Below are 19,693 nucleotides of genomic sequence, written 5' to 3' on the forward strand. Positions count from 1 at the left end.
CTAGGGAGTGGTGCACGGTGTGCCCGTCTCCGGAGTCTGACCAGAAGACCGCCTCGTTTCCCTCTCTTTCGGAGTCGTTTTTTTGGGTCGCTGCATAGGATCCACTCCGTTGTCCTGTTTGTAAGGCAGAACACAGGATCCGCGTCGCGAAAAACATATTCTTGGTCGTACTGATGGTGAGTTGACGCTGATCTTATATTCAGTAGTTCTTCTCGACTGTATGTAATGAAACCTAAGATTACCTGGGGTACTAATGTAAGAAATAGCACGTAAAAAAACAAAAAACTGCATAGTTTCCTAGGAACGCGAAGCGAGGCACAGTGTTCAGAAAAGCTAGCAGGCTGGGGCTAGGAGATGGTTCTTCGGCGACATCTTAACAGAATAGCCTGTTGAGAACACATCGCGCGATCATGTCGGCAGTCCAGTTGGGATGGATCGGCGGGGCTCCTTTTTGACAATAAAGGGTCCAGGCCAATTGGCAAAGGAGGTATTGTAGCCCTAGAATTAGCTGGTATATGGGTCTAGCTCGTGGCTAGCTGATGCTTGCTTTGGGACAGAGGCGTTATTACAAATATAATCAGCCGATTAATCGGTATCTGCTTTTTTTGTTCCTCCAATAATCGGTGTCGGCGTTGAAAAATCATAATCTGTCGACCTCTAGTGCAGAGTATACAGCTGCCTGCTGCTCAAGATAGCTCTCCAACATGTCATAAGTGGAGTTCCATGTTGTTGTGACATGGTGTATGAGCTTGTGGGTCGGTAGCTGTAACATTTCTTGCTTGGTCTTAAGCACGTGAGCAACTGTTGTGCTTCGGTGGAAAAAATTAACTACCTTCCTGATCCTCCCAAGGAGGCGGTCCATCTGCTTCACTGAGATTCCCCTTTGAGATGCTAAATTGATCACAAGTGCAAAGCAAGCTTTCTGTGGCCCCAGTCCTTTATCACTGCATTTACTTGGTTCTTGGCTGGGATATTGCTATTGGGCCTCTCTAGCTTCCAATCTGCTTTCCTAGCGTGGCTCAAGCACTTTCACCATATGTTTCAACCCTTTGTTTTCCACAACAGAGTATGGCCTCATGTCTATAGAGATAAACATCCCAATAGATTTGGTGATGGATTTAGCCCGGTCTGATTCTGCAGCAAAGGGCGTCTCAAATGCCGCTATGAGAAGTTGTTGTCTCTTGGCTCCCGTCACTAACACACCAGGGTGATGACGCTTTAAATGTGTGGGCATGCTCGATGTATTTCCATGATCATACGGCTTTCTTGTGGCACAATGCCTACACACCGTAGTGATGTTGTTCACCACCCTTCTTCCATCATCATATTTGACAGGGAAGCCAAAATGCTCCATGAGACTTAAATGAAGCGGGAGGCTTTTCTAGTTCTTCAGCTCCTCCGCTAGCCATGGCTGTCACTGCTTGTAATCGTTAACGACGGGGATAGCGCTGAACGAGATGGCAGCCTCACTTCGCATTCCTAGGAAACTATGCAGTATTTTTTTTAATTTTTTTTATTTCTTACCCCAGGAAATCTGAAGTTGTATTACATACAGCTGGGAGGAACTATTGGATATAAGAACAACGTCAATTCACCAACATTACGACCAGGAATACGACTTTCCCGAAGCGGATCCTCTGTTTGGTCCACCACCCAGGGCAATGGATCGGATCCCAGTCGGCGACCCAAAATAACGGCGCCGCATAAGGGGCAGATGGAGTGGTCTTCTGGTCAGGCTCCGTAGACGGGCTCACCGCTCCCGAGTATACTACTCGCCAATGTCCAGTCACTTGACAACAAGTTTGATGAAATCCGAGCAAGGGTTGTCTTCCAGAGAGACATCAGAGATTGTAACGTTCTTTGTTTCACGGAAACATGGCTCACTCGGGATACGTTATCAGAGTCGGTACATCCACCTGGCTTCTTCACGCATCGTGCCGTCAGAAACAAACATCCCTCTGGTAAGAAGAAGGGCGGTGTATGCCTTATGATTAACGAGTCGTGGTGTGATCATAACAACATACAGGAACTCAAGTCCTTTTGTTCACCTGACCTAGAATTGCTCACAATCAAATGCCGACCGCATTATCTACCAAGAGAATTCTCTTTGATCATAATCACACCCGTGTATATCCCCCTCAAGCAGACACCTCGACGGCCCTGAAAGAACTTCATTGGACTATCCTGAGGCTGCATTTATTGTAGCTGGGGATTTTAACAAAGCTAATCTGAAAACAAGGCTCCCTAAATTTTATCAGAGTATTCTGGATCATTGCTACTCTAACTTCCGCGATGCATACAAAGGAGTTGCTTACCAAGAAGAGTCTGAGTGTTCATAAGTGTCCGACTTAAATCTATGGCAAGACCTGAAAAATGGTTGTCTAGCAATGATCAACAACCAATTTGACTGAGCTTGAAGAATTCGAAAAGGAATAATGGGCAAATATTGCACAATCCAGGTGTGCAAAGCTCTTAGACTTACCCAGGAAAGACTCACAGCTGTAATCACTGCCAAAGGTGTTTCTACAATGTATCGACTCAGGGGTGTCAATACTTATGTAAATGAGATATTTCTGTCATTTTCAATACATTTGCAAACATAAAAAAAACATGTTTTCACTTTTTCTTTATGGGGTATTGTGTGTAGATGTGAGAATAAAATGGTATTTAATACATTTTTACTCAGACTGTATGAATACTTTTGATTAGCATTAGCATGGCCACTCGCAGAGCCACACGCACACAGCCACACGCACAGCCAAGTACACAAACCATCTATTGAGGGTCAGTTGCGGCAGTTGGGTGGAGGATCTCTTATTTCCATCTGTTGTAGGATGACCTGAGAACTGCCGTCATGTCTAGGATATTGAGCTACCAGTCACAGTACAGATAAATGATTGTCTTGTTCCGCTTTCTGTGTCAGATTATCTCTGACTCCTTGGCTTGCTGCTGTTCACTGACTGGAACACAGAGAGGTCTTTTGAAAGGATATTCAACTGGGATGACCTGTGTCTTATCCTGCTGTCTGGAACCGTTCATAGTACTGGTGTGCTTCCTTTCTAAAACATGATGACCCGCTTTCTCTCCCTGCAGTCTGTAACATTAAACTGTTCTGACTGTCTCTCTCTGTGGTCTGGAACAAACTGTTCTGACTCTCCCTGCAGTCTGGAACATTAAACTGTTCTGACTGTCTCTCTGCAGTCTGTAGCATTAAACTGTTCTGACTGTCTCTCTGCAGTCTGTAGCATTAAACTGTTCTGACTGTCTCTCTGCAGTCTGTAGCATTAAACTGTTCTGACTGTCTCTCTGCAGTCTGTAGCATTAAACTGTTCTGACTGTCTCTCTCTCTGCAGTCTGTAGCATTAAACTGTTCTGACTGTCTCTCTCTCTGCAGTCTGTAGCATTAAACTGTTCTCACCGGACTGTCTCTCTCTCTGCAGTCTGTAGCATTAAACTGTTCTCACCGGACTGTCTCTCTCTCTGCAGTCTGTAACATTAAACTGTTCTGCCTCTCTCTCTCTGCAGTCTGTAGCATTAAACTGTTCTGTCTCCCTGCAGTCTGTAACATTAAACTGTTCTGTCTCTCTGCAGTCTGTAACATTAAACTGTTTTGACTTGTCTGTCTCTCTCTCTCTGCAGTCTGTAGCATTAAACTGTTCTGTCTCCCTGCAGTCTGTAGCATTAAACTGTTCTGTCTCCCTGCAGTCTGTAACATTAAACTGTTCTGTCTCTCTGCAGTCTGTAGCATTAAACTGTTCTGTCTCCCTGCAGTCTGTAGCATTAAACTGTTTTGACCTGTCTCTCTCTCTCTCTCTCTGTAGTCTGTAGCATTAAACTGTTTTGACCTGTCTCTCTCTCTCTCTCTCGCTCTCTCTCTCTCTCTGCAGTCTGTAGCATTAAACTGCTTTGACTCTGCAGTCTGTAACACTAAACTGTTCTGACCTGTCTCTCTCTCTCTGCAGTCTGTAGCATTAAACTGTTCTGACCTGTCTCTCTCTCTGCAGTCTGTAACATTAAACTGACCTGTCTCTCTCTGCAGTCTGTAGCATTAAACTGACCTGTCTCTCTCTCTGCAGTCTGGAGCGCCAGGAGTCTGTTGCGACCACAGAGGCTCGTCTCCGCATGGAGGGGGTGGAACTTAAAGAGGAGTGGCAGGACGAGGACTTCCCCAGGTAACACGCGTCTTCCGACAACCAGGCATACCTAACAACCTGACTTGAGCTGTGGTAATTAGAGGCACCTCAGTCAATACTCATAAACCCTCTGATCTCCAGGCAGTATTCTCTTTTCTGGGTAGTAGTCTTGCACACTACATTACCAAAAGTATGTGGCCACCTGCTCATCCAACATATAATTCCAAAATCATGGCCATTAATATGGAGTTGGTCCCTTCTTTGTTGCTATAACAACCTCCAGTCTTCTGGGAAGGCTTTCCACTAGATGTTGGAACATTGCTGCTATAACAGCCTCCACTCTTCTGGGAAGGCTTTCCACTAGATGTTGGAACATTGCTGCAGGTGGACTTGCTTCCATTCAGCCACCAGAGCATTAGTGAGGCACTGATGTTGGGATGATTAGGACTAGCTCGCAGTCAGCGTTCCAATTCATCCCAAAGGTGTTTGATGGGGTTGAGGTCAGGGCTCTGTGCAGGCCAGTCAAGTTCTTCCACACCGATCTCAACAAACCATTTATGTATTGACCTCGCTTTGTGCACTGTGGCATTGTCATGCTGAAATATGAAAGGGCCTTCCACTAAGTTGGAAGCACAAAATTTTCTAGAAGGTCATCATTGTATGCTGTAGCGTTAAGATTTCCCTTCACTGGAACTAAAGGGCGACAAAACGTTATTGTACTGCCGTTGCTTCCAGAGGCAGTTTGGAACACTGAAGTGAGTGTTGCAACCGAGGACGGAGGGTTTTTACACGCTACACGCTTCAGCACTCGGCGGTCCCATTCTGTGAGCTTGTGAGGCCTACTACTTTGCGGCTGAGCCGTTGTTGCTGCTAGACGTTTCCACAATAACAACACAGTTGACCAGGGTATACATTTGAAAAGTAACGAGCTCTTCAGTAAGGCCATTATACTCCCAATGCTAGACAAATCCACTAATTTGAAGGGGTGTCCACATACTTGTAGTGTATATGTTATTATAATGCTTTCAACACTGAACGAGCAGTTAGTAGTGGTAATAGCAGCTATATCCTCTACTGTTGTTGTGTGCGGGGCAAGGGTTATATATGACCTGTTGTGTGTCTGTAGGCCCCTACCTGAGGAGGAAGAGGAGGACATTCAGCTGGGTGAAGATCTCTTCACTGGACCCTCTGGAGAAGGACAGTCTGGTAAGAAAGCCATTCAGTATCTCTGCTCATCAGTATCTGCCAAACCTCAGATGTTGCATGTTGTTCATGTCATCATTTGGCTGTGCTGCCACATCACTAGGTTATGTGCTGCCACATCTCTAGGTTATGTGCTGCTACATCACTAGGTTATGTGCTGCTACATCTCTAGGTTATGTGCTGCCACATCACTAGGTTATGTGCTGCCACATCTCTAGGTTATGTGCTGCCACATCTCTAGGTTATGTGCTGCCACATCACTAGGTTATGTGCTGCCACATCACTAGGTTATGTGCTGCCACATCACTAGGTTATGTGCTGCCACATCACTAGGTTATGTGCCGCCACATCTCTAGGTTATGTGCTGCCACATCACTAGGTTATGTGCTGCCACATCACTAGGTTATGTGCTGCCACATCACTAGGTTATGTGCTGCCACATCTCTAGGTTATGTGCTGCCACATCTCTAGGTTATGTGCTGCCACATCTCTAGGTTATGTGCTGCCACATCTCTAGGTTATGTGCCGCCTCATCTCTAGGTTATGTGCCGCCTCATCTCTAGGTTATGTGCCGCCTCATCTCTAGGTTATGTGCCGCCTCATCTCTAGGTTATGTGCCGCCTCATCTCTAGGTTATGTGCCGCCTCATCTCTAGGTTATGTGCCGCCTCATCTCTAGGTTATGTGCCGCCTCATCTCTAGGTTATGTGCCGCCTCATCTCTAGGTTATGTGCCGCCTCATCTCTAGGTTATGTGCCGCCACATCTCTAGGTTATGTGCCGCCACATCTCTAGGTTATGTGCCGCCACATCTCTAGGTTATGTGCCGCCACATCTCTAGGTTATGTGCCGCCACATCTCTAGGTTATGTGCCGCCACATCTCTAGGTTATGTGCCGCCACATCTCTAGGTTATGTGCCGCCACATCTCTAGGTTATGTGCCGCCACATCTCTAGGTTATGTGCCGTATCCCAGCCTCTTCAAGCTAATGTATGTGATGTCAGGCCTATATCAAACTGCTCTCTCCTCATCTCCAGCTCTACAGGCTATGTAATGTGTATATATTTTCTACAGGCTATGTAATGTGTATATATTTTTGTTTATATATTGTATGTGGCCAACCCTTCAAATTAAACTCGCCTGTCCTTGGTTGCAACACTCACTACCAAGTTCCAAACTGCCTGTGGAAGCAACATCAGCACAAGAACTGTTCGTCCGGAGAGCAGTGGTTCCCAAACTTTTTATAGTCCCGTACCCCTTCAAACATTCAACCTCCAGCTGCGTACCCCCTCTAGCACCAGGGTCAGCTGTACCCCCTCTAGCACCAGGGTCAGCTGTACCCCCTCTAGCACCAGGGTCAGCTGTACCCCCTCTAGCACCAGGGTCAGCTGTACCCCCTCTAGCACCAGGGTCAGCTGTACCCCCTCTAGCACCAGGGTCAGCTGTACCCCCTCTAGCACCAGGGTCAGCTGTACCCCCTCTAGCACCAGGGTCAGCTGTACCCCCTCTAGCACCAGGGTCAGCTGTACCCCCTCTAGCACCAGGGTCAGCTGTAACCCCTCTAGCACCAGGGTCAGCTGTACCCCCTCTAGCACCAGGGTCAGCGTACCCCCTCTAGCACCAGGGTCAGTGTACCCCCTCTAGCACCAGGGTCAGCACACTCTCAAATGTTGTTTTTTGCCGTCATTGTAAGCCTGCCACACACACTCTATATGATACATTCATTAAATATTAGAATGAGTGAGTTTTTGTCACAACCCGGCTCGTGGGAAGTGACAAAGAGCTCTTATAGGACCCGGGCACAAATAATAATATAATAATAATCAATCATTTTGCTTATAAATCCTTATTTGTTCATAGAAAATTGTGAATAACTCACCACAGGTTAATGAGAAGGGTGTGCTTGAAAGGATGCAGATAACTCTACAATGTTGGGTTGTATTGGAGAGAGTCTGTCTTAAATAATTTTCCACACACAGTCTGTGCCTGTATTTAGTTTTTATGCTAGTGAGGGCCGAGAATCCACTCTCGCATAGGTACGTGGTTGCAAAGGGCATCAGTGTTTTAGCAGCACGATCTTACAAGGCAGGATACTCTGAGCGCAGCCTAATCCAGAAATCTGCCAGTGGCTTCTGATTTAAATTCAATTTTCACAGAACCACTTGTTGCAATTTTGATGAGGCTCTCTTGTCCAGATATCGGTAAGTGTACTGGAGGCAGGGCAGGAAAGGGATAACGAATCCAGTTGTTGTGTCATCCGTTTTGGGAAAGTACCTGCGTAATTGCGCACCCAACTCGCCCAGGTGCTTCGCTGTATCACATTTGACATGTCTGTAAGCTTGAGTTCATTTGCACACAAAAATCATACACTGTTGGAAAGACCTGTGTGTTGTCCTTGTTAATGCAGACAATGAGCTCCAGCTTCTAAATCATAGCCTCAATTTTGTCCTACACATTGAATATAGTTGCGGAGAGTCCCTGTAATCCTAGATTCGGATCATTCAGGCAAGAGAAAACATCACCCGGATAGGCCAGTCCTGTGAGAAACTCGTCATCATCAAGCGCTCAGACAAGTGAAAATGATGGTCAGTAAAGAGAACTTTAAGCTCGTCTCTCAATTCCAAAATACGTGTCAATACTTTGCCCCTTGATAACCAGCGCAACCTTCTGTATGTTGTAAAAGTGTTACATGGTCCCTGCCCATATCAGTGCATAATGCAGAAAATACACGAGAGTTCAGGGGCCTTGCTTTAAGAAAGTTAACCATTTTCACTGTAGGGTCCAAAACGTCTTTCAAGCTGTCAGGCATTCCCTTGGCAGCAAGAGCCTCTCGATGGTTGTTGCAGTGTACCCAAGGGGCGTTGGGAGCAACTGCTTGCACACACGTTACCACTCCACTATGTCTCCCTGTCATGGCTTTTGCCCCATCAGTACAGATACCAACACATCTTGACCACCAATGTCCATTTGATGTCACAAAGCTGTCCAGTACTTAAAAAAATATCCTCTCCTGTTGTTGTGGTTTGCAGAAGAGGATGTCTTCCTTAACTAACCCCCCATAAACGTAACGGACATATACCAGGAGCTGTGCCAGGCCTGCCAATTCACTGGCTTGCATGCAAAGTATTGTTTCAAAACATCTCCTGCCATGTCACTGATGCATTGTGGAACAGTGTTTGTCTGTATAGTTTTTTGGACCTTTTCCCCTGCCATATTCTCGGCAGCAGGAATAATTAAGAATTAAGTCCTCCACAATAGTATGGGGATTGCGTGTCCTAGCCACTCCGTAGCTCACCATATAAAACACTTCTAGCCCCTTCTTACTAATGATATCTGTTGCTTTTATACATGTCTTACTACTCGAAAGTCGTCTTAATTATTGCTCAAAAAACTCCTGTGGTTTATTTTTATTTTTCGAATTGCCATGTGTTTTTAAATGTCTGTGCAAGAGTTGTGAGATAGTACTTTTGCACATATAAAACGCTCTGGCTGAGGAAAGGCACTACTCCCAATCTAAGTGAACCCCAAGTCAATGTAGTTCTCATCATATTTGTGCCTCTTCGATGGTCCAATGTCCCTGTCTGTTGTTCGGGGCTTTCCTGGGTAAGGGGGGCAGTAGCTCTTCGGCTGCATCAGATTCACAACTGTCAGTGTCCATGCTAGCTGGGCTACAACAAATGTAGATTTACTGATGCTAGCATTGGATGTGCTCGTGGAAGCAGAACAACTTGTCATCAATAGGTGCAGGTGTCGTACTGCTGGTAGTAGCAGTAGTACCAGTAGAGCTGGTATGTGTCTCGATGGACGCGGGCCTTACTTATTTTTAACCATTTTATCAATTTTAGAGCAAATGGAATGAGCAGCAGCTACGTTTGGCTACATGCAGACCGTTAGTGGAATTCCCGCGAGAGAGTAATGGTTAATGTGATTGGATGTTAATTATTTGACTAGGCTTCCTGTATTTGGCATTGTGTTGTTATTTCACTGAACACTAGATGGTTTCATTGTATTTTTGGCAGTGAAACGAGGCTACTCGGGCGAGGAAAAAAAACTCACCCAGATGTATATCCCCACTGGAAAATATAAATGGACTGTTTGTAAATGTGAAGAAATATTTTTGTTGAGATTGGTGTGGAATAACTTGACTGGCCTGCACAGAGCCCTGACCTCAACCCCATCGAACACCTTTGGAATAAATTGGAAAGCTGACTGCGAGGCAGGCCCAACAACTCAGTGCCCAACCTGACTAATGCTCTTGTGGCTGAATGGAATAGCAGCAATGTTCCAACATCTAGTGTAAAGCCTTCCCAGGTGGGTGGAGGCTGTTGTAGCAGCAATGTTCCTACATCTAGTGGAAAGCCTTCCCAGAAGAGTGGAGGCTGTTACAGCAGCAATGTTCCAACATCTAGTGGAAAGCCTTCCCAGAAGAGTGGAGGCTGTTATAGCAGCAATGTTCCAACATCTAGTGGAAAGCCTTCCCAGGAGGGTGGAGGCTGTTATAGCAGCAAAGGGGGCACCAACTCCATATTGATGCCCATGATTTTGGAATGAGGTGTTTGACCAGCAGGTGTCCACATACTTATGGTCATGTATATTTTATATCCAGCTTCTGCAGGCTATGTAATCAAATAATACATTGAATCAAATGTTAGGTGTAGACCTTTACGTGAAATGCTACTTATGAGCCCGTTCACAACAATGCAGAGTTAAAAAGTAAGACCAATATTAACTAAATTTAAACAGGAAATAAACAGCAAAAACAGAAACGTCCTCTCACTGTCAGAGGCGTTTGTTTTCAGCAAACTTAACATGTGTTGAATCTTGCTATGTTCATGTAAATATTTACAACTGAGACATAAACTGAACCAGTTCCACAGACATGTGACTAACAGAAATGGAATGAGGTGTCCCTGAACAAAGGGGGGGTCAAAATCAAAAGTAACAGTCAGTATCTGGTGTGGCCACCAGCTGCATTAAGTACTGCAGTGCATCTCCTCATGGACTGCACCAGATTTCCCAGTTCTTGCTGTGAGATGTTACCCCACTCTTCTACCAAGGCACCTGAAAGTTCCAGACATTTCTGGCGGAAATGGCCCTAGCCCTCACCCTCTGATCCAACAGGTCTCAGATGTGCTCACTGGGATTGAGATCCGGGCTCTTCGCTGGCCATGCCAGAAGACTGACATTCCCACCTTGCAGGAAATCATACACAGAACGAGCTGTATGGCTGGTAGCGTTGTCAAGCTGGAGGGTGATGTCAGTATGAGCCTGCAGGAAGTGTACCACATGAGGGAGGAGGATGTCTTCCCTGTAACGCACAGCGTTGAGATTGCCTGCAATGACAACAAGTGCAGTCCGATGATGCTGTGACACACCACCCCAGACCATGACGGACCCTCCACCTCCAAATCGATCCCGCTCTGGAGAACAGGCCTCGGTGTAACGCTCATTCCTTTGACGATAAACGCGAATCCGACCATCAACCCTGGTGAGACAAAACCGCGACTTGTCAGTGACGGTGGGTTTGTGCCCATAGGCAACGTTGTTGCCGGTGATGTCTGGTGAGGACCTGCCTTACAACAGGCATACAACCCCTCAGTCCAGCTTCTCCCAGCCTATTGCGGACAGTCGGGGCACTGATGGAGGGATTGTGCGTTCTTGGTGTAACTCAGGCAGGTGTTGTTGCCATCCTGTACCTGTCCCGCAGGTGTGATGTTCAGATATACTGATCCTGTGCAGGTGTTGTTACATGTGGTCTGCCGCTGCAAGGACGATCTGCTGTCCGTCCTGTCTCCCTGTAGCGCTGTCTTAGGCGTCTCACAGTACGGACATTGCAGTTTATTGCCCTGGCCACATCTGCAGTCTTCATGCCTCCTTGCAGCATGCCTAAGGCACGTTCACGCAGAAGAGCAGGGATCCTGGGCATTTTTTTTTTGTGTGTGTCAATAGAAAGGCCGTCTGTAAGCTGTTATTGTCTTAACGACCGTTCCACAGGTGCATGTTTATTAATTGTTTATGGTTAATTGAACAAGCATGGGAAAAAGTGTTACACCCTTTACAATGAAGATTTGTGAATTCTTTGAAAGACAGGGTCCTGAAAAGGGGACGTTTCTTTTTTTGCTGAGTTTATTTTCTCCAGCTTCTGCAGGCTATGTAATGTGTATATATTTTCTCTAGCTTCTGAGGGGTAAGGTATCTTGGCTAGCCTATATCTAACTTCTCTCTCCCCTCCCAGCTTCTGCAGGGGGCTATTCTGCTCTGAGTGGTGGTAAGAAGACTAAGAAGAAGCTGGCTGCCCCAGACATCAGCCTGACTCTGGATCGGAGTGAAGGATCTCTGCTGTCTGATGAGCTGGAGGAGGAGAGTACAGAGCTAGACCTGGATGATATAGACACACCATCTGACAACAGTAATGAGTTTGAATGGGAAGGTATGGACCTGTAACATGATGTACTTGTATAACATTAGGTACTTGTAACATAATGTGAATGCTCCAGTATGGTGCCACCCAACCCTGGCCTTTTTGTGTAGGGGTGATCCGAACGTTCTGACCTCCCAACAGCAGTCAAGCACCCAAGCTAATTGGCTAGCTAGCTAGACTCAAATGAGAGAACACCCCACTCTGACCATTTTACCTGCCCTAGCAGAGCTGTTTAGGCTGTTTTCATGTTATCCAGGGCGTTTGTGACTAACTGTGCTGCTGGCAACATTTTGTTAACGCTATTTTGTCGATGTTTACTGACACTGGACATATTTAATGGTTATTCAGCATTCGTAAATGTATCAGTTATTCTGCACTCTGGCACACTCAGACGAGAGTGCTCTGAAGTACATGGCTGAATTACAAACGTACCCGAAATGGTTACTTGCATAACCAATCAGGTTCAATGTAGCTAGCTAACATCAGGCTTTAACTAGCCAAGCAAATGCCTCTGAGATACGAATAATAAGATCATACACTTAACGTTAGCTAGCGAGCCAGCCAACTAACGTTAGCTAGCTAGCTAACAGCACACTTTAACTTGGAAAGGAAACAACTTTGTCAAAATTAGAATTGTGTAATATCTGAAAATGTAGCTAGCTAGACCATCTTACCCATATACATCATGGTTGGACACTTCTCCCTGTCACGTAAGCCATGGTTGCCCTTAGTTTGAAGATGTAATCCAGATCCTTGTGTTTTCTCATCATACTCTAATTCCACAGATTTCCTAACTCGGTTCTCCAGAAAGTGCAGTTCTTCTAAACAATATATAGCTTTTTAACATTTTTATATATATAAAAATAAAAAAAGCTATGTTAGACATACTACACATACTAACCAGCTCAAATAGACAGAAACGTGCTATATGTCAGACCAACACGGACTCCTCTCTCTCCTCTCTATAAAAATGCATTTTATTACATTTACATAAGTATCAAGACCCTTTACTCTGTACTTTTGTTGAAGTACCTTTGGCAGTGATTACAGCCTCAAGTCTTCTTTGGTATGACGCTACAAGCTTAGCACACCTGTATTTGGGGAGTTTCTCCCATACTTCCTTGCAGATCATCTCAAGCTCTCAGGTTGGATGGGGAGCGTTGCTGCACAGTTATTTTCAGGTCTCCAGAGATGTCCGATCGGTTTCAAGTCCAGGCTCTGGCTGGGCCACTCAAGGACATTCAGGGACTTGTCCTGAAGCCATTCCTGCATTGTCTTGGCTGTGTGCTTAGTGTCGTTGTTCTGTTGGAAGGTGAACCTTCGCCCCACCCCAGAGATCCTGAGTGCTCTGGAGACAGTTTTCATCAAGGATCTTTCTGAACTTTGCTCTCTTCATCTTTCCCTCAATCCTGACTAGTCTTCCAGTCCCTGCCGCTGAGAAACATCCCCACAGCATGAGGCTGCCACCACCATGTGACACTTGGCATTCAGGCCAAAGAGTTCAATCTTGGTTTAATCAGACCAGAGAAACTTGTTTCTCATGGTCTGAGAGTCGTTTAGATGCCTTTTGGCAAACTCCAAGCGGGCTGTCATGCCTTTTACTGAGGAGTGACCTCCGTCTTGCCACTCTTCCATAAAGGCCTGATTGGTGGAGTGCTGCAGAGCTGGTTGTCCCTCTGGAAGGTTCTCCCATCTCCACAGAGTTACCATCGGATTCTTGGTCACCTCCCTGACCAAGGCCCTTCTCCCCCAATTGCTCAGTTTGTCCGGGTGGCCAGCTCAAGGAAGAGTCTTGGTGCTTCTAAACTTCTTCCATTTAAGAATGATGGAGGCCACAGTGTTCTTGGTACCCTTCCCCAGATCTGTGCCTCAACAGAATCCTGTCTCGGAGCTCTACGGTCAATTCCTTCGACCTCATGGCTTGGTTTTTGCTCTGACATACACTGTCAACTGTGGTACCTTTATATAGACAGGTGTGTGCCCAATTGTCATACTTGAGTAAAAGTATACATACCTTTTTAATAGAAAGTTTCTCAAGTGAAAGTCACCCAGTAAAATACTACTTGAGTAAGTCTAAAAGTATTCGGTTCTAAGTGTACTTTATCAAAAGTAAATGTAATTGCTAAAATATTCTTAAGTATCAAAAGTAAAGCAGATTTTTCTTGTTTTTTAAAATGTATGGATAGCCAGGGGCACACTCCAACACTCAGACATCATTGACAAAAGATGTGTTTGTGTTTAGTGAGTCCGCCAAGCAGAAGGGAAGACCGTGTGTTGCCTTGATAAGTCCGTGAATCAGTCCATTTTCCTGTCCTGCTAAGCATTCAAAATGTATCGAGTACTTTTGGGTGTCAGGTAACATGTATGGAGTAAAAAGTACATAATTTCCTTAGGAATGTAGTCAAGTAAAAGTAGTCAAAACTATAAATAGTAAAGTACACACACCCCAAAACACTACTTAAGTAGTACTTTAAAGTATTTTTACTTAAGTACTTTACACCACTGCAAAATATATATATAAATGAGCTAGTAAAAATAGACATCCTGCAACCACGGAGAGGTAAATACCGGTTTATTTATAGAACAATTACACCGATTAACTCCATAGTCATATCGGTTTACCCACCTACTGCCTACCGCATATCGGTTTACCCACCTACTGCCTACCGCATATCGGTTTACCCACTTACTGCCTACCGCATATCGGTTTACCCACTTACTGCCTACCGCATATCGGTTTACCCACTTACTGCCTACCGCATATCGGTTTACCCACTTACTGCCTACCGCATATCGGTTTACCCACTTACTGCCTACCGCATATTGGTTTACCCACTTACTGCCTACCGGTTTACCCACTTACTGCCTACCGGTTTACCCACTTACTGCCTACCGGTTTACCCACTTACTGCCTACCGGTTTACCCACTTACTGCCTACCGGTTTACCACTTACTGCCTACTGGTTTACCCACTTACTGCCTACTGGTTTACCCACTTACTGCCTACCGGTTTACCCACTTACTGCCTACCGGTTTACCTACTTACTGCCTACCGCGTATCGGTTTACCCACTTACTGTCTACCGGTTTACCCACTTACTGCCTACCACGTATCGGTTTACCCACTTACTGCCTACTGGTTTACCCACTTACTGCCTACCGCATATCAGTTTACCCACTTACTGCCTACCGCATATCGGTTTACCCACTTACTGCCTACCGCATATCGGTTTACCCACTTACTGCCTACTGGTTTACCCACTTACTGCTTACTGGTTTACCCACTTACTGCCTACTGGTTTACCCACTTACTGCCTACTGGTTTACCCACTTACTGCCTACCGCATATCGGTTTACTTACTTACTGCCTACTGGTTTACCCACTTACTGCCTACCGGTTTACCCACTTACTGCCTACCGGTTTACCCACTTACTGCCTACCGGTTTACCACTTACTGCCTACTGGTTTACCCACTTACTGCCTACTGGTTTACCCACTTACTGCCTACTGGTTTACCCACTTACTGCCTACTGGTTTACCCACTTACTGCCTACCGGTTTACCCACTTACTGCCTACCGGTTTACCTACTTACTGCCTACCGCGTATCGGTTTACCCACTTACTGTCTACCGGTTTACCCACTTACTGCCTACCGCGTATCGGTTTACCCACTTACTGCCTACCGCATATCGGTTTACCCACTTACTGCCTACTGGTTTACCCACTTACTGCTTACTGGTTTACCCACTTACTGCCTACTGGTTTACCCACTTACTGCCTACTGGTTTACCCACTTACTGCCTACCGCATATCGGTTTACTTACTTACTGCCTACTGGTTTACCCACTTACTGCCTACTGGTTTACCCACTTACTGCCTACCGGTTTACCCACTTACTGCCTACCGCATATCGGTTTACCCACTTACTGCCTACTGGTTTACCCACTTACTGCCTACCCCGTATCGGTTTACCCACTTACTGCCTACTGGTTTACCCACTTACTGCCTACCGGTTTACCCACTTACTGCCTACCGCATATCGGTTTACCCACTTACTGCCTACCACGTATCGGTTTACCCACTTACTGCCTACTGGTTTACCCACTTACTGCCTACCGGTTTACCCACTTACTGCCTACCGCATACCGGTTTACCCACTTACTGCCTACCGCGTATCGGTTTACCCACTTACTGCCTACTGGTTTACCCACTTACTGCCTACCACGTATCGGTTTACCCACTTACTGCCTACTGGTTTACCCACTTACTGCCTACCGCGTATCGGTTTACCCACTTACTGCCTACTGGTTTACCCACTTACTGCCTACCGCGTATCTTTTTACCCACTTACTGCCTACTGGTTTACCCACTTACTGCCTACCGCGTATCGGTTTACCCACTTACTGCCTACTGGTTTACCCACTTACTGCCTACCGCGTATCTTTTTACCCACTTACTGCCTACTACTGATTTGCTTTTCAAATCATGAGCTCCATTTTGTTTCACTTTATCTGGGATGCTAAACCAGCCCATCTATATAATGAATATGAACTGGGTGGGTTGAGATTATTAAATATAAAAGCACTAAACCTCTCTCTAAAAGCTTCACTTATACACAAGTAGATTAAAGGAACGCTCAAAATGCCCCTTTGCCTTTATGCAGATTGCCTTTTCACATTTTCGATTAATTGAAACTGAAACCTTGTTCAAAGTACACTATATATACAAAAGTATGTGGACACACCTTCAGATTAATGGATTTGGCTATTTCAGCCATCCCCATTGCTGACAGGTGTATGAAGTTGAGCATACAGCCATTCAATCTCCATAGACAAACATTGGCAGTAGAATGGTCTTACTGAAGAGCACATAGACTTTCAAAGTTTCATTGTCGTAGGATGCTACCTTTTCAAAAAGTTGGTCAAATTTCTGCCCTGTTAGAGCTTCCCCGGTCAATTGTAATTGCTCGGGAGTGCTGAAGTGTGTAGCGCGTAAAAATCGTCTGTCCTCGGTTGCAACACTCACTTCCGAGTTCCAAACTGCCTCTGGAATCAACTTCAGCACAAGAACTGCTCGTTGGGAGCTTCATGAAATAGGTTTCCTTGGCCAAGCAGCCGCACACAAGCCTAAGATCACCATGTGCAAAGCCCCCCAGGTGGACAGGGTAGACAACAGCACATCCCCCACGCTGACCCTCAACACGGGTGCCTCTCGGGGGGGGGGGGGGGGTGTGCTCAGTCCCTTCCTGTACTCCCTGGCCGCACACGACTCCAACACCATCATTAAGTTTGCAGACGACACAACGGTGGTGGGCCTGACCACCGATGACGATGAGACAGCCTATAGGGAGGAGGTCAGAGACCTGGAAGTGTGGTGCCAGAACAACAACCTCTCCCTCAACGTGAGCAAGACAAAGGAGATGATTGTGGACTTCAGGAAAAGGAGGGCCAAACACGCCCCCTTTCACATTGACGAGGCTGTAATGGAGTGGGTTGAGAGCTTCAAGTTCCTCTGTGTCCACATCACTAAGGATCTACCATGGTCCAAGCAGACAAGCACAGTTGTGAAGAGGGCACGACAACTCCTCTTCCCCCTCCGGATGCTGAAAAGATTTGGCATGGACCCTCAAAGTTCTACAGCTGCACCATCATGAGCATCTTGACTGGCTGCCTGGTATGGCAACTGCACGGCATCCGACCAGAAGGTGCTACAGAGGGTAGTGAGTACGGCCCAGTACATCACTGGGGCCAAGCTTCCTGCCATCCAGGACCTCTATACCAGGCTGTGTCAGAGGATGGCCCCAAAAATTGTTAGACTCCAACCACCCAATTCATAAACTGTTCTCTCAACTCTACCGGGCAGATGGCGTCGTGTAGGCTTGCTGATGTCAACGATTTGAACAGAGTACCCCAATGGTGGCTGTGGGGTTATGGTATGGGCAGGCATAAGCTACGGACAACTAACACAATTGCATTTTAACGATGGCAATTTGAATGAACAGAGATACCGTGACGACCCTGAGGCCCATTGTCGTGCCATTCATCCACCTCCATCACCTCATGTTTCAGCATGATAATGATTATTTTCATGTATTTATTTAACTAGGCAAGTCAGTTAAGAACAAATTCATATTTACAATGACTGCATGTACACATTTCCTGGAAGCTGAAAATGACCTAGTTCTTCCATGGCCTGCATGTCACCCATTAAGCATGTTTGGGATGCTCTGGATCGACGTGTACGACAGCGTGTTCCAGTTCTGGCCAATATCCAGCAACTTTGCACAGCCATTGAAGAGTGGGACAACATTCCACAGGCCACAATCAACAGCTTGATCAACGCTATGCGAAGATGTCACGCTGCATGAGGCAAGTGGTGGTCACAGCAGATACTGACTTGTTTTCTGATCCAAGTCATTAAAGACATGCATATCTGTGTTCCCAGTCTTGTAAAATCCATAGATTAGGGCCTTATGAATGCATTTAAATTGGCTGATTTCCTTATGATCTGTAACTCAGTGACATGTTTGAAATTGTTACATGTTACATTTTATATTTTTGTTCAGTAGCATCGTTATTGTTTTTGTGTTCCTATTTCCTTTTTATTTAGTTTTATCTTACTTTTTAACTGCATTGTTGGTTAAGGCTTCGTAAGTAGCATTTCACTGTTGTATTCGGTGCATGTGACAAATAGCAATTTGATTTGAAACTGGTCATTTCAAAATCATTATAAAAAAGCTCAAATCTCTTGGTAAGGTCGCTAGGCGTGGTAATACGGTTGTTCAGTATTTTTTTTTACAAGGGGTCCACATTTTTTTTATTTTTAATAATGCTTAAAAAATATATAAATTACTTGCTCGCCTCAATTAAAAGTAAATAAATCTGTTAAACAGTAAATCAACTTTGTATGTCCTAACCTGGGAAAATAGTAGTAGTGTGTGAGTCTCAGTGAAGTTCTCCCTCAGCTTTAGGACTCCAGAGGATCCAACCCTAGCCATTAGAGTTGAAAAAGGCCCTCCCGCTAACTGCCATGTTAAAATTATCTATCCAACTTATTCTCTGGGTACATACAGTGGAGAGAACAAGTATTTGATACACTGCCGATTTTTCAGGTTTTCGTACTTACAAAACATGTACAGGTCTGTAATGTTTATCATAGGTACACTTCAACTGTGAGAGACGGAATCTAAAACAAAAATCCAGAAAGTCTCATTGTATGATTTTTAAGTAATTAATTTGCGGTGTTTGCAAACCTGGTCAAGAACTAAAGGAAACGTATGATCTCTATAATTGCAAACAAAGGTTTCTGTACCAAATATTAAGTTCTGCTTTTCTGATGTATCAAATACTTATGTCATGCAATAAAATGCTAATTAATTACTTAAATCATACAATGTGATTTTCTGGATTTTTGTTTTAGATTCCGTCTCTCACAGTTGAAGTGTACCTTTGATAAAAAAAATTACAAACCTCTACATGCTTTGTAAGTAGGAAAACCTGCAAAATTGGCAGTGTATTAAATACTTGTTTCCCCACTGTAAACCTATCCAGCTAACTGCCTGGGTACATTAACCTATCCAGCTAACTGCCTGGGTACATTAACCTATCCAGCTAACTGCCTGGGTACATTAACCTATCCAGCTAACTGCCTGGGTACATTAACCTATCCAGCTAACTGCCTGGGTACATCAACCTATCCAGCTAACTGCCTGGGTACATTAACCTATCCAGCTAACTGCCTGGGTACATTAACCTATCCAGCTAACTGCCTGGGTACATTAACCTATCCAGCTAACTGCCTGGGTACATCAACCTATCCAGCTAACTGCCTGGGTACATTAACCTATCCAGCTAACTGCCTGGGTACATGAACCTATCCAGCTAACTGCCTGGGTACATCAACCTATCCAGCTAACTGCCTGGGTACATTAACCTATCC

General features: G+C 45.3%; 1 protein-coding gene across 1 annotated transcript in view; it reads left to right on the top strand.

Moving 5' to 3' along the window:
• Positions 1–19,693, top strand: part of LOC139406270 (BCL2 interacting protein 2) — a 69,510-nt gene that overhangs the window by 19,406 nt on the left and 30,411 nt on the right. The window contains exons 2-4 of the mRNA XM_071148722.1: positions 4,077–4,172; positions 5,260–5,339; positions 11,570–11,764. Coding sequence (XP_071004823.1) covers positions 4,077–4,172; positions 5,260–5,339; positions 11,570–11,764 — 371 coding nt within the window. The remainder of the gene's footprint in view (positions 1–4,076; positions 4,173–5,259; positions 5,340–11,569; positions 11,765–19,693) is intronic.

Source organism: Oncorhynchus clarkii, chromosome 4 (genome assembly GCF_045791955.1).
Source record: "Oncorhynchus clarkii lewisi isolate Uvic-CL-2024 chromosome 4, UVic_Ocla_1.0, whole genome shotgun sequence".
NCBI lineage: Eukaryota > Metazoa > Chordata > Actinopteri > Salmoniformes > Salmonidae > Oncorhynchus > Oncorhynchus clarkii.